Raw genomic sequence first — 11616 nt, 5'->3', positions numbered from 1 at the left:
TGCAAAGTATGGATCTGGCTTTAGGAAACAGATTCTAGCAATATGCAGTTTACAAGATATGTGACCTGGGCAGGTTATGTAACATCTTTGAGCTTTATCTTATCTTCCATACCTGTAAAACGGGAATAATAAGATGTTTCTTGCAGTGTTTCTAAGATTAGACATAATTCATGTAAAGTGCTTGGAAAGGAGAAGATATTCAATAAATATTTCCTTGTTCCCAGAAAGATACTCAGCAATAGTGTGGTAGGTTAGTTTTTAGCTTGAACTCATTGGATCCTTCCAGCACTTATTTTCTCCTGTCATCGTCTTCATGTACCACGAACAAAGGATTTTAAGGTGGGTGCCATGGGATGGTACACGAAGGCAACAGGGCTACCCATTTCTAAAGTGAATCAGATGGTTTGCTGTGTGACAGTGGGAACAGGTGTATGCACAGGGAACATTATCAGCCCCCGAAGCCTGATGGGGATAGTGAGAATAAGAGCTTAAAAACTGGGTATAGTTTCAACAAGTAGAAGGAAGATTTGAATCAAACACAGTTGAGGGAGATGAGTTTATTATTGCTTGTCCCTGGGATAATGAATAGACAAATTTGGTTCAATCATGTAGTAGACAGAGTTGTGAACTACTGGGAGGAAATGTCAGAGAAGGTGTTAGGGCCAGACTATAGAAAAAGTCCTCAGTTCTATGCTAAGGAGTTTAAGTCTCTATTTAAAAAATTTTAACCTGAGTAGGTAGAGGATAGGATATCAGATATCTCAAATGAGTGATTTTGTACCTTAAAACGTTAAGATAGGCCTGAAATGCCAAATTGGAATACACAATAACTTATTAAGGGCAAAAGGGTTAGGGGTGGAATAGTTAAGCAGGTTTGCTTACTGACTAACCCTCTTCACACATGGTAAATTAAGCTTAATTATGGAGAATTCATAGAAACAAGACCATACTCAAACTAAAATATACTCAGCTAATGAGTGGCATATATTTTTGTACCCCTTGGGAAACAACAAAAAAACCACTTCCTATGGCTCCCAGATGTGTAAGTGCATAATTTTTAAGTTAGCTTTTTACTTCCATTTATTGTTCCATTTGACTTCCGCTACTGCATAGAGATTTTAAAAACATTTATTAAATAAATTAAATTGGAAAATAAAGCAGTGTAAAAGTAATTCTGAATGTTTCCTTTGTTATCCTTCATGGCCTTTGGGTGAATAACTAATGTGTTTTAGTTGGAATCTCTGGGCTGTCTTACCTTCCTTTTGTAAGGAGAATCTGTCAGATAAAGCATTAAAGTGACTGTAAACAAATTTCCAACTTTTTTTATTAAAGTATCATTGATATACACTCTTATGAAGGTTTCACAAGAAAAACAATGTGGTTATTACATTCACCCTTATTATCGAGTTCCCCCCATACCTCACTGCAGTCACTGTCCACAGTAAGATTCCACAGAGTCCCTATTTATCTTCCCTGAGCTACGCTGTCTTCCTAGTGACCCCGCACACACCATGTGCACCAATCATGATACCCCACAATCCCCTTCTCCCTCTCTCCTCCACCCCTCCCCTTTGGTAAAAGCTAGTCCCTTCTTGGTGTCTGTGAGTCTGCTGCTATTCTGCTCCTTCAGCTTTGCTTTGTTCTTATGCTCCACAGATGAGGGAAATCATTTGGTACTTGTCCCTCTCCGCCTGACTCACTTCACAAAGCATAACACCCTCTAGCTCCAACCATGTTGTTGCAAATGGTAGGATTTGTTTCTTTCTTATGGTTGAATAGTATTCCATTGTGTATATGTACCACATCTTCTTTATCCATTCATCTACTGATGGACACTTAGGTTGCTTCCACATCTTGACTATTGTAAATAGTGCTGCAAGAAACATAGGGCTGCATCTGTCTTTTTGAATCTGAGTTGTTTTCTTTGGGTAAATTCCTAGGAGTGGAAGTCCCAGAAATTTTCGACTGTTTTTTAATCCACTTTAATCTTCTGCCTTTGCTTTGTCTCCAAAATTCTTTCCCTTATCTGCTCCCCATTTAGTCATCATATTGAAATTGTACAGAATCACTAATCGTGTGGTAAAACAATGGCTTTATTATCTGCTTGATCTAATTTTCTTAGCATGACCAAGAGTCAGAGGGAAGTACTGCCAAATTCTACCTAGAATACTATGTTGCTAAAACTCAATTCTACTCATAACAGAAAAAAGAGGCAAGAAATGATTTATTGTAATTTTAGGGAGTGTTAGCCCATCAACATGTTTTCTTTGGCATTGTGCTTGTTTTAATATACTTTCAATTAGAGTAATATAAAAGCAGTTATTAATTTTGACAGTAAAAAGGATCCTTTTAGTAAAATTAAAATTTAGGCTGGTTTTGATTTTTATATACAGCAGTATTTCTTCACATTTAAATGAAAAAAGAATCTTAATCTAGACTTCAATCATTATTATGGCATAGCCTACACTTTTTAATATAAGTTATTTGAGAAAAGTACATTAAAATCATACATACACACACACACACACACTTTTAGATAGTCTCTAAACAAGACTTTTAAAAAGTGCTTTTAGTCTAAATTGTATTTCTCTATTCTTGTAGAATTCTGTAGACTGACATATTGGCTGATTGTGTCAATGTTGGTCCCTGGAATAAGATTATCATCTTCCCCTTCAATCAAAGAATCCCACCGATCAAAGTCTTTCTGAAGTTCTGTAAAACAAATGTTCATAAACACGTTAACACTTCTGTGAACATTATACGGTTCTGTGCCTCTAGGTGGCAGCATAGCATCACAAATTACCCAAACTGCATTGTGATTTTGGAAGCAAGGTGTTCCCTGAGAGCTGCCACATGGCTTCAGCGGGTGCCCTTGAATGAGATGGGATTGAGGCACTGTGCTGTCCTCAGGATGGACGTCCCCCCCAGTCTTCAGAGAAAGACTTTTCTTTAACAGGCAGACGTGCTGTCTATGATATATAGTATACAAAGCAGCAAAATTAAACTCCAGTTTTTGTTTTCAAACTGATTTACTGCTAGGTTACATTGTAAACTAACCGGACAGTTAAAATGGGATTAATGTAACACTAAAATAAGCAGCTGTCCTGAGAATCACCTGGTTTACAGTCGTGAAAGATTGTTAATTTCTTACCTAAATGCTTTTGTAAGAATGCTAATGAAGCTTTGTTGCTAAGATCGATGGCTACCTTTGAATCTATTTCTCCTTTTAATGTGAATATGTATCCAATTACTTTGCCAGTGGCAAAAGTGAAGTCAGCAAAATTCTGATGGACTGAACCCCTGAAAGATAAATGAGACATTTACAAATCACATTGTTTCACAAAATTATTTTTACAGTTAGGGTGCAGGAGGAATACTGGCCTGGCTGGCCTGTTGACTGAAAACCAAGGAAACAAAACTTGTAGATCCGACCTCCTTAGATGTATTTAAGGGTCACAGGCTGTTCATTTAGGGATCTGAGAATGTATATTCATCTTCCCCTCTAGATAAACAATTCAAAGATTCCTGTCTTACTTGCCATTTTGGGTTTAGAAGAAATGATTCCAGCTTTTTAGTGGACTACAGTACTTCCAATTTGCGTAGCTGGAATGTGTTATATACTGACGGGACCCTGACTTAGAGAAACCTGCTCCTTTGATGTTTATCTGATGCTAAGCAAAACAGTTTGCATTTAAGCCTTAGATTAAGTAGATTTTTTAAAATCAGCACTTTTCTTTGTATTAAACTATAAGCACCTTATATATATGTATTACACATTCTGCCCTTTAAATTTGCCAGCAGCCTAACTCCAAACAGAATGGCCTTTTTTAGTGCTCATTTTCCACTATCTTTGAGATATTTAACACTTGACTTTTTCTCATTTTTTTCCCCCTCTATTTCTTTGACCTTCTCTTCCCTTGTTTGTACCCTCCGTTCTTTCCCTAACTGCTCTTTTCTCCACTGCCTCTACTCCTACATGTAAATGTAGGCATTCCTCAAGATTCTGTTCTCAACAATTCTTTCCTCACTTTGCTGTCTCATCTACTCCAAAGGTTTCATCTGTAACATACAAATTCTATACTTGCTCAGTTTATGGCCAGGCATCTCTACCAGGTTCCCTGTCTCAAGCTAAGACATTCCAAAATTAAAATACATCTTTCCAGCCCCACCCAGGCAACTCTTCCTCTACTTCATGCTACTTGTAAGCAGACCACCATTCCTTTCATTATCTGTATTCAAAACAGAGCCCCCTGACTCCCTGTCACTCTTCTCCACATTGCAGTTGAAATGTGATTGTCAGAAGCATAAAGAAGATAGAGTCAGGGTCACGGGAGAGCTGAGGACAGAAGCCCGGATGCCCCTAACATGGAGTGGCTTGAGGAGGAGAGAGTGGGGGAGGTAAAGGGGGGCAGTCTGAATGATGGGAGGAGCAGGACTGGGGCGGCCCAGGGTAAAGAACCAGGAATAGCCAACAGTGTGGACGGGAGGCAGAGAGAAAGGCTGAGACTGCAAGTAGGCTGCTGGGCCTCTTACACCCTCAGTAGCGCCGGTTTCGGTACACTGGTGGGGGTTCAGGAAGCGAGAGCACAGGAGTCAAAGCGGAAGTGCATTAGGGGCATGATGTATGAAATGATAAGCTATTCTTTCAAGGTTTCTAGCAGAGAAGGGAAGAAACAAAGATAGAGTGAGAGCCTAGTAAGGAAGTACTGTTGAGAGAAGGTTGGGCATTCTGTATTATTTCTCTCTTAGAATTAAATAGACTTGCACATACAAATAAGCTAAATTGAAGTCCTTACCTAAAATACCCGGACCTTTCCTCGCCATCTCTCTCTTCGAGATCCAGTTCTGCTCCCATGTCTTCCAAGCAGCCTCTTCTGACCACCTCAGTTGGAAAAGACCCCCCCATTCTCTGAACCCACACTCTTGCCTCTGCTGGCATGTGTTCCCTTCTTGCCACTGCTTCTGTCCTCCTAAAAGAACCCGGTTTCAGGTGGGAGAGGGATGGGCTCTATGTTGTGTTAGCTTTTCGTTGTGAATATTTCATTGTGAGTTCAAAATCCTATTGAGATTTCGTTTTCATGTCCATGATGTAAGCATACTGCCAACACTCAAGGGGACCCCGTTACAGCTTATGGGAATTTATAAAGTCATACTTTGTAAACAGGTAAACACATTGTAGGCCTCAACAGATGATCTGACCTTTTTTTAAAAAGAGTTCCTAGCCTAGCTTTGTGATGGAATACATCCTCACCTCCCACCCCCAAAATGTGTGGGCCTTTTCTTATGTCTAGATAAAATTGCATGAATCCTAATGCAAATTCTAATTATCAGTATATGAGCTACATATATTAACACTACTCAAAACATTTGCCTTTTAAAAAAGCAAGCCTAAATGCATTAGAACCTGAGGTTATCTAAGAGCTTCCCTTACTGGAAGCCTGAACACGGATTTAACGATTCTATAATGGCCACCAAATGGTATCGATGTTTATCAATGTCTCAAGTTTCTGTTTCAGATGATGAAATATGTCACCTACTAATACTTACCTGATTGTAATCATTTTTCTCTCTGTTCCAGGTAAATAGCATTTTTTCATTTTGATGATATTAGCAGGGTATTGGAACCGTTCTGAGTTGATAAAAAAGAGGGGCTGAGGTATTTTGGAACACACTTCATCACCCACTGGAAACATCCATGCATCCAGTGCGATTCCGCATCTAAAGATATTTGTCGACAATGATAAAGAAGGGCTGGTTACACACCAGCTGACATACAGGAATTTCTAACAATGCTCTGATGGATGGACACACACCACACTAGTTTATTATGGGTAATCTCACTGGTATTCTATATTTTGGTGTCTGAAGGAGATATGAGAAACTTAATAAGGTAGCGGACTTGAAATTTTATTATCATTTTCTTTAGGAGGCATTTAGGAATTGTGACCTTTAGAAAGATACAATATCTTAAAAATTATTATTTATCATTACATTGTTTTAAAAATAAATTTTTAATAAGTAGTAATTTCTTTGACATTGTGGGGTGTCTGTAAGAAAATATAATACATGCACTATTGCTTCTGTGTTTTCACAGCTTCTGGACAGGCTGTCTTTATTTATGATACTTTTTTGGAGTAAAAATTGGACCCATTGTCTTATATTTAGAAGTGCTTTACCTGGACGTGTCTGGGGCTGAAGAAAAACATAGGGCAAATCATTTGAAAATGTAACTTTCTTTTTAAAAGTGAGTTTATTCTATGTTGCTTCCCCTTTGGGACACTCCATCTTAAGTGCTAAAGGGATGGAAGAGAATTTCCTTAGATTGAAACAGATTTTAAGAAATGTGAGATGAAGTTTCAGAAATGATCCTACCCACTTTCTTTATGACTGGCTCTGCATGACCTCATCAGGCTGGGATGATGTGGCTCAAGAAAGAAACTATCTCTACAGGTTAGAAGACTGGGGTCTGGTCCTGACTCCCACACAAATAACTGTGTAATGTCAGGCCTCACTCCATCTTAAAAGATGGAGAAAAGAATTAATGAAAATATGTCCTGCCTATTGGGGAAGTCTAGAAATATTATAAGATGGCAATATTATTATCACAATCAGTATGTCGCAGATAAAATGCATATTTAAAGATAAATTTTCAAATGAAAATGTTAAGCCCTTAAGCATATAAATAAGAATGTTGAGAGAAAATGTATAGAAATGTGGAAAGCTTTTAATAGCAAGAGAACTAGCTGGTTTCTGCCTAGGAAAATTCATATAGAGTACTTTATAGCAAAATAATAGACTTGTAAACTCCAAAGGATCTTGTCCTCATTAAGAATTTGATTTAAAAATCCTGTGTCACATGGGTTATCACTGCCCCACTTCCAATAACTTAGTTCTCTCTCTCTGCCTCAGTCTCTTACCTGAATCTCTTGTCTTGAAGAGCCTGAATAACTGTGGCTCCACCAAAAGAGTGTCCAATTATTGCAATTTTATTCCTGTCAATAGAGTCCTAGGTGAAAAAGCATGGTATAAAATTGTAAGTATCTCATAGGTTGTTAGAAAATAGATTAAATGATTTTGTGAGTCATAAAATTATTACTTATTTCACAGGCAGGCATGGTTAAGGCCCCTTGGTTTCTCCTAAAAGAAATTTATACACACATACACACACATATATATGTGCACACATGTAAATACACACACATGCATATATATATGCAGATACATACACACACATGCACACATATATGCTGAGCATTTGGAAGAGCTCAGAAGTAAACTTAATGGTCTTCCTAGTCACCCACACATGAACCATCAACATCATTGCTGGCTGTACCCTCTCCACATTATGTTTATTAGTTTGTTCATTCCATGACTATCTATTGAGCACCTGCCCTGTTCCAGGCACTGTAGTTCATTTTCAGGGAACTCAAAGCCTATCAGGAAGGAAAGAGATACAAATACATGATGCAATACAATAGGGTGGAGCCAGTAGCACAGATTGTAGCTAACCCAGTACCCAAGGGTAGGCAGTGAGGCCAAGAAAGCTTGTGGGAGGAGGTGATGCCTGACATGAGTTGAAAATAAAGCAAGACTTAGGAGGAAGGGTGTCAGGCCAAGCTGACAACGTGTAAGGCCTGGAGACAGAAGAAAGAGTGGCTGGTTGAGAAACAACAACTCCACTGTGTCTGGAGAACAGATGATCATCTTTTGCTCACACTGAAGTACTTCGGTACTTCGGTTTCCTGTTATTCCCTGTACTCCAGTCTCCACACACACATTTGAGACTTTCTTCATGCTGCCCACTCTGATACTCTTCCATCTCCTCCAATATTTTATCCAAAATTTTTTACCAATGTTCCAGGTTCAAGCTCAAAAACAGGCAGGAGCCATCGAAGAAATGAGTACACTGCCACTGGAGGTACTGAATCGAACCATATGAACTTGTCACTTGTGTAGATCAAAACTGGCTGTTGGCAATTTCATATACAGCTGACCTGCGTACACTCTTCATTGCTGCCGTCCTTTACCTATGCTTCATTTCTGTAGCCCTTTATTATGTTGTACCTTGTGTTAAATCAGTAAAATAGACAGTAAAGAACTACAGGGCAGGGGAAAATGGCTTTGTTTAAGCTCACCTTCAGTTGTTCCACATCAAATTCTAAATCTAATACATTCTTCACTGGCCTTCCACAATCAATGTCAAGAATCAAACTGAGAGCTTGAGAGCACTCCTTTGCTCTTTGCTGTACCTAATATGATTATTAGAAGAAGGAAATGACAAAGAAATAAGTCAAAACACTTCAAATTTGTCAAAAGGTTGCATATGGGGAAAATGCTTGACTGCTTATAAGCTGGAAATATCTAAGCGATTAGTGATTAAAATACCACCTAGCACATAATAACACAGGCAAATCCTGCTCTGTTGCTTACCTACTGTGTGACTTCAGATGATTTACTTAACTTCTCTGAGCTTCCACTTATTGTATAATAATGCCTACCTCAGTGAAATGTGATTGGGACACATACAATAACATATGTAAAACACCCACTATAAAGCACACAAAAGTGTGCTTTTAGTTCATTCAACCTTCCTGACAGCCCTGTGAGAAAGATACTGTTATCAGTCATTATTTTGTAACAGAAAAAACAGAGAAGCCAAAACAGAGTAACTTATCCAAGGTGGCCTGGCTGCAAAGTGATGACGCCAAGATTCAAACATAGAAAGTTGGATTCGAAGGCCTGAACTCAACACTGGTCTTCACTGCCTTTCTGAAAATTAGTCTTTTTAATATTGCCTCAGAGGGAACAGTACCTATGAATTTATTTTCCAGCACTTTTGAAATTCTATTAGAATTAGAAATTCTAATGCAAAAGAACAATGTGAATTCAGTTATCTCTCAGGATTTTTGTGTTTGTCTCTGTTTTTCCTGTCCAGATATTTCATTGCAGGAAGTGTATTATGCAGAGAATCCTCTGGGAATGGGAAGCAAGAGAGCTTGGAGCTCAGCTTGCTGTCTGTAAATGTAGAGTTGCAAATATTATCACTTGGATGCTTTTTGAGTCACCACATCAGCTGTCCACCTACTGCAGTGTACCTGCTCATGTCGTAGAGGCACCTGTTCGCCTGGTTTCAGGATTTTAAGGTAGAGCCAAGTCTTGTTTCCTATTTCTGCAGCAGTCTGGTCACTGAAGTAGTACGTCGCGGATGCAGAGCCATCTCTACAATACAAACAGAGTGACTGCTTACACTTGCTCTTTCTCTTCATCTCCCCCATCCTCCTCATCCCCATCCATGACTCAATTTCACTCTGATTTTTCTGACTTCTCTTTCTTCTCACTCTAAATTTAATTTTTTTTTTAATCAAAGAGACTCCAAGGGAGTTCTAAGAAAAAGACATTGTTGCAAGTAAACTCAAACTCAACCCATCCTATGGACACAATTCTGGGAGGCTGTGCTAAAAACCCACTCCTGGAATCAAATCCCAGCACTGCCACTTGCTAAGGGGCTTTGGGCAAATTACTTACCCTTTCTCAGCTTCACTTTCTTCCTCCTTAAAAAAGTGATCATATTAACCATGTCACAGGGTTGCTATGAAGAATAAACAGTGGTGCATGAACACGGCACCCGATCAACCCCCTAGAAACATTAGCCGTTTTTCTGATTCTTGACAATTTAACTCAGCCTCCTTTTTTGCTCATCATGTCATCACAGTTGACGATTCCATCATTATTTTTTATAAAACTTAATGAAAATTAGAGTTCAGCTACATACCAGGTGACATACCTGTGTTCTACAGCAGCTACTATAAACCCATGAGATGCCAGGTCAATGCCAATAGCTGAATAAATTGTCCTTCAAAACAAAAAAAGGGAAGCCTTGAATTACCAGTCATGCTTACAAGGTGGCTCCACTAACGATCCTGGGAACACAGAGGCCTAAAGCAGAGCCCCAGGATAAACCAGAGAGCTGTGGCTCCCAAAGGGGGGCAGTTTTGCCCCACAAGGGATATTTGACTATGGTGGTATTTTCATTATTACCACCTGGGGGAGGGTGCTACTGGCATCTAGTAGGTAGAAGATGCTGGTCAGCACCCCCCAGTTTATGGTTTACAACAGGAAATTATCTGGTCTAGAGTACTAAGCTTGAGAAACCTTTGTGCAGTGATTATAAATATTGCCTTTGAGAGTTCTGGGTTTTAATCTCTGGCCCTGCCTTTTACCAGCTATATGACTTTAGGTAGTTACATTAATGGATTTTTGTAGTTACCTGTAAAATGAGGGTGATAAAGCATTTGCTTTAAGATACTTGTAAGGTTTTGATAAGATAGTATAGGTAGGAAGGCAGTACACTGTGGTGCTTGAGAACGCGACTGATAGTCTGACCACTGCATTTGAATCCTTGTTCCACCACTTATTAGCGTTCTACCTTGAAAAAGTCACTTATCTTTTCTCTGCCTTAGTTCTTTATCTGTGGAAGGATAATGCAGTAATGGTATGGTACTTGGTGAGATAATTGCAAGGGTTAGGTAAGTAAATACATTTTTCATGCTTATAACCCTGTCTGAAACAGGGTAAATACCGAACACATGTTAACTGTTATTTAAATGATTGGACAGGATCATGTGCTGAGCTGCTCGTTTTAACCCCTCTTCCATGTCTTCATTCTGCACAGTTTTCCTCTTATGTCACACATTAGATAGGAAATGCTCATGGAGAATAAAGAGGTAGGTAAGAACCCTGTCTTCTACTACTGAAGGCACAGGACCTACTCAGAGAGGGGAAATGGTCTAGTACAAGGATCAGCAAACCTTTTCTGAAAAGCTGGATGTAAATATAACCAGCTCTGTGGGACACAGTATTTGTCACAACCACTCAAACGTGCTGTTGTGGGACAAAAGTAGCCATATGTGAAAAATGGATGAGCGTGGCTATGTTCTAATAAAGCTTTACAGAAGGAGGCAGGAAGCTGGATTTGGCCCTCAAATTCCAACTTGCCAGCCACTGGTCCATAGAAACCAAATAATTACTAACTGCAATTAAAGTACTGAAGATAATTTCTGATTACAGAAGCCACCCAACTTCTTGTCAACAAAAAGACACCTTTTATTTTCTGAAAGTCTTATAATCTTTTGAGGCAGACGAAGGGGAGGCAGTTGAGAAGATGGAAGAAGGAAGCGGAGAGGGTGTGGCGGTCACGCAGATGCCCCACCTAGACCTCAGGCCATGGAGAACGAGCTGACTAAAGACATCACTCGGCTCCCCCCCTCTGCATCCGCCACTCCAGCTGAGCGCCCCGTGTGCTGCCCCGGTGACGGGGCCCAGTGCGGATGCTGGCGCAGGCCCGTTCCTGTGAGACGCGGGACTCCTCCGGCAAGCACCTTTGGGCAAGCACCTCCGGAACGGGTCTGGCCCAATCTTTCCTAGAACCACACTGCAGTCTGAGATCCCTCGTGCCCCGTTTCTCAGCTCCCCATCTCTTTACCCGGTGTCCAGCCTGTATCATGGTCTGAAGGCCCCTTCGTCTTTTCCTGCTCCTTCCCCCTCTTCTTCCCAGGCATTTCTCTCAGTATCTTTCACACCTGGTTCAGTCTTGGTGTCTTTATCTCAGAAGACCTG

At 39.9% G+C, this 11616-nt stretch overlaps 1 protein-coding gene across 2 annotated transcripts in view; it reads right to left on the bottom strand.

Annotated features, from left to right (window-relative positions):
* Positions 1 to 2251: 2251 nt before the first annotated feature.
* The window catches only part of LOC118933378 (platelet-activating factor acetylhydrolase), a 38792-nt gene continuing 29427 nt past the window's right edge, over positions 2252 to 11616 (bottom strand). For both annotated transcript variants that reach the window (XM_036927594.2, XM_036927595.2), the window contains exons 6-12: positions 9785 to 9853; positions 9096 to 9219; positions 8136 to 8249; positions 6918 to 7006; positions 5548 to 5718; positions 3152 to 3300; positions 2252 to 2712 (exon numbers count right to left, since the gene is read on the bottom strand). In XM_036927594.2, the coding sequence (XP_036783489.2) occupies positions 2570 to 2712; positions 3152 to 3300; positions 5548 to 5718; positions 6918 to 7006; positions 8136 to 8249; positions 9096 to 9219; positions 9785 to 9853 (859 nt within the window). In that variant the 3' untranslated portion in view covers positions 2252 to 2569. The remainder of the gene's footprint in view (positions 2713 to 3151; positions 3301 to 5547; positions 5719 to 6917; positions 7007 to 8135; positions 8250 to 9095; positions 9220 to 9784; positions 9854 to 11616) is intronic.

This window comes from Manis pentadactyla, chromosome 16, assembly GCF_030020395.1.
Source record: "Manis pentadactyla isolate mManPen7 chromosome 16, mManPen7.hap1, whole genome shotgun sequence".
NCBI lineage: Eukaryota > Metazoa > Chordata > Mammalia > Pholidota > Manidae > Manis > Manis pentadactyla.
The sequence above is the reverse complement of the archived record's forward strand: the minus strand, read 5'-3'. Positions and strand labels throughout refer to the sequence as shown.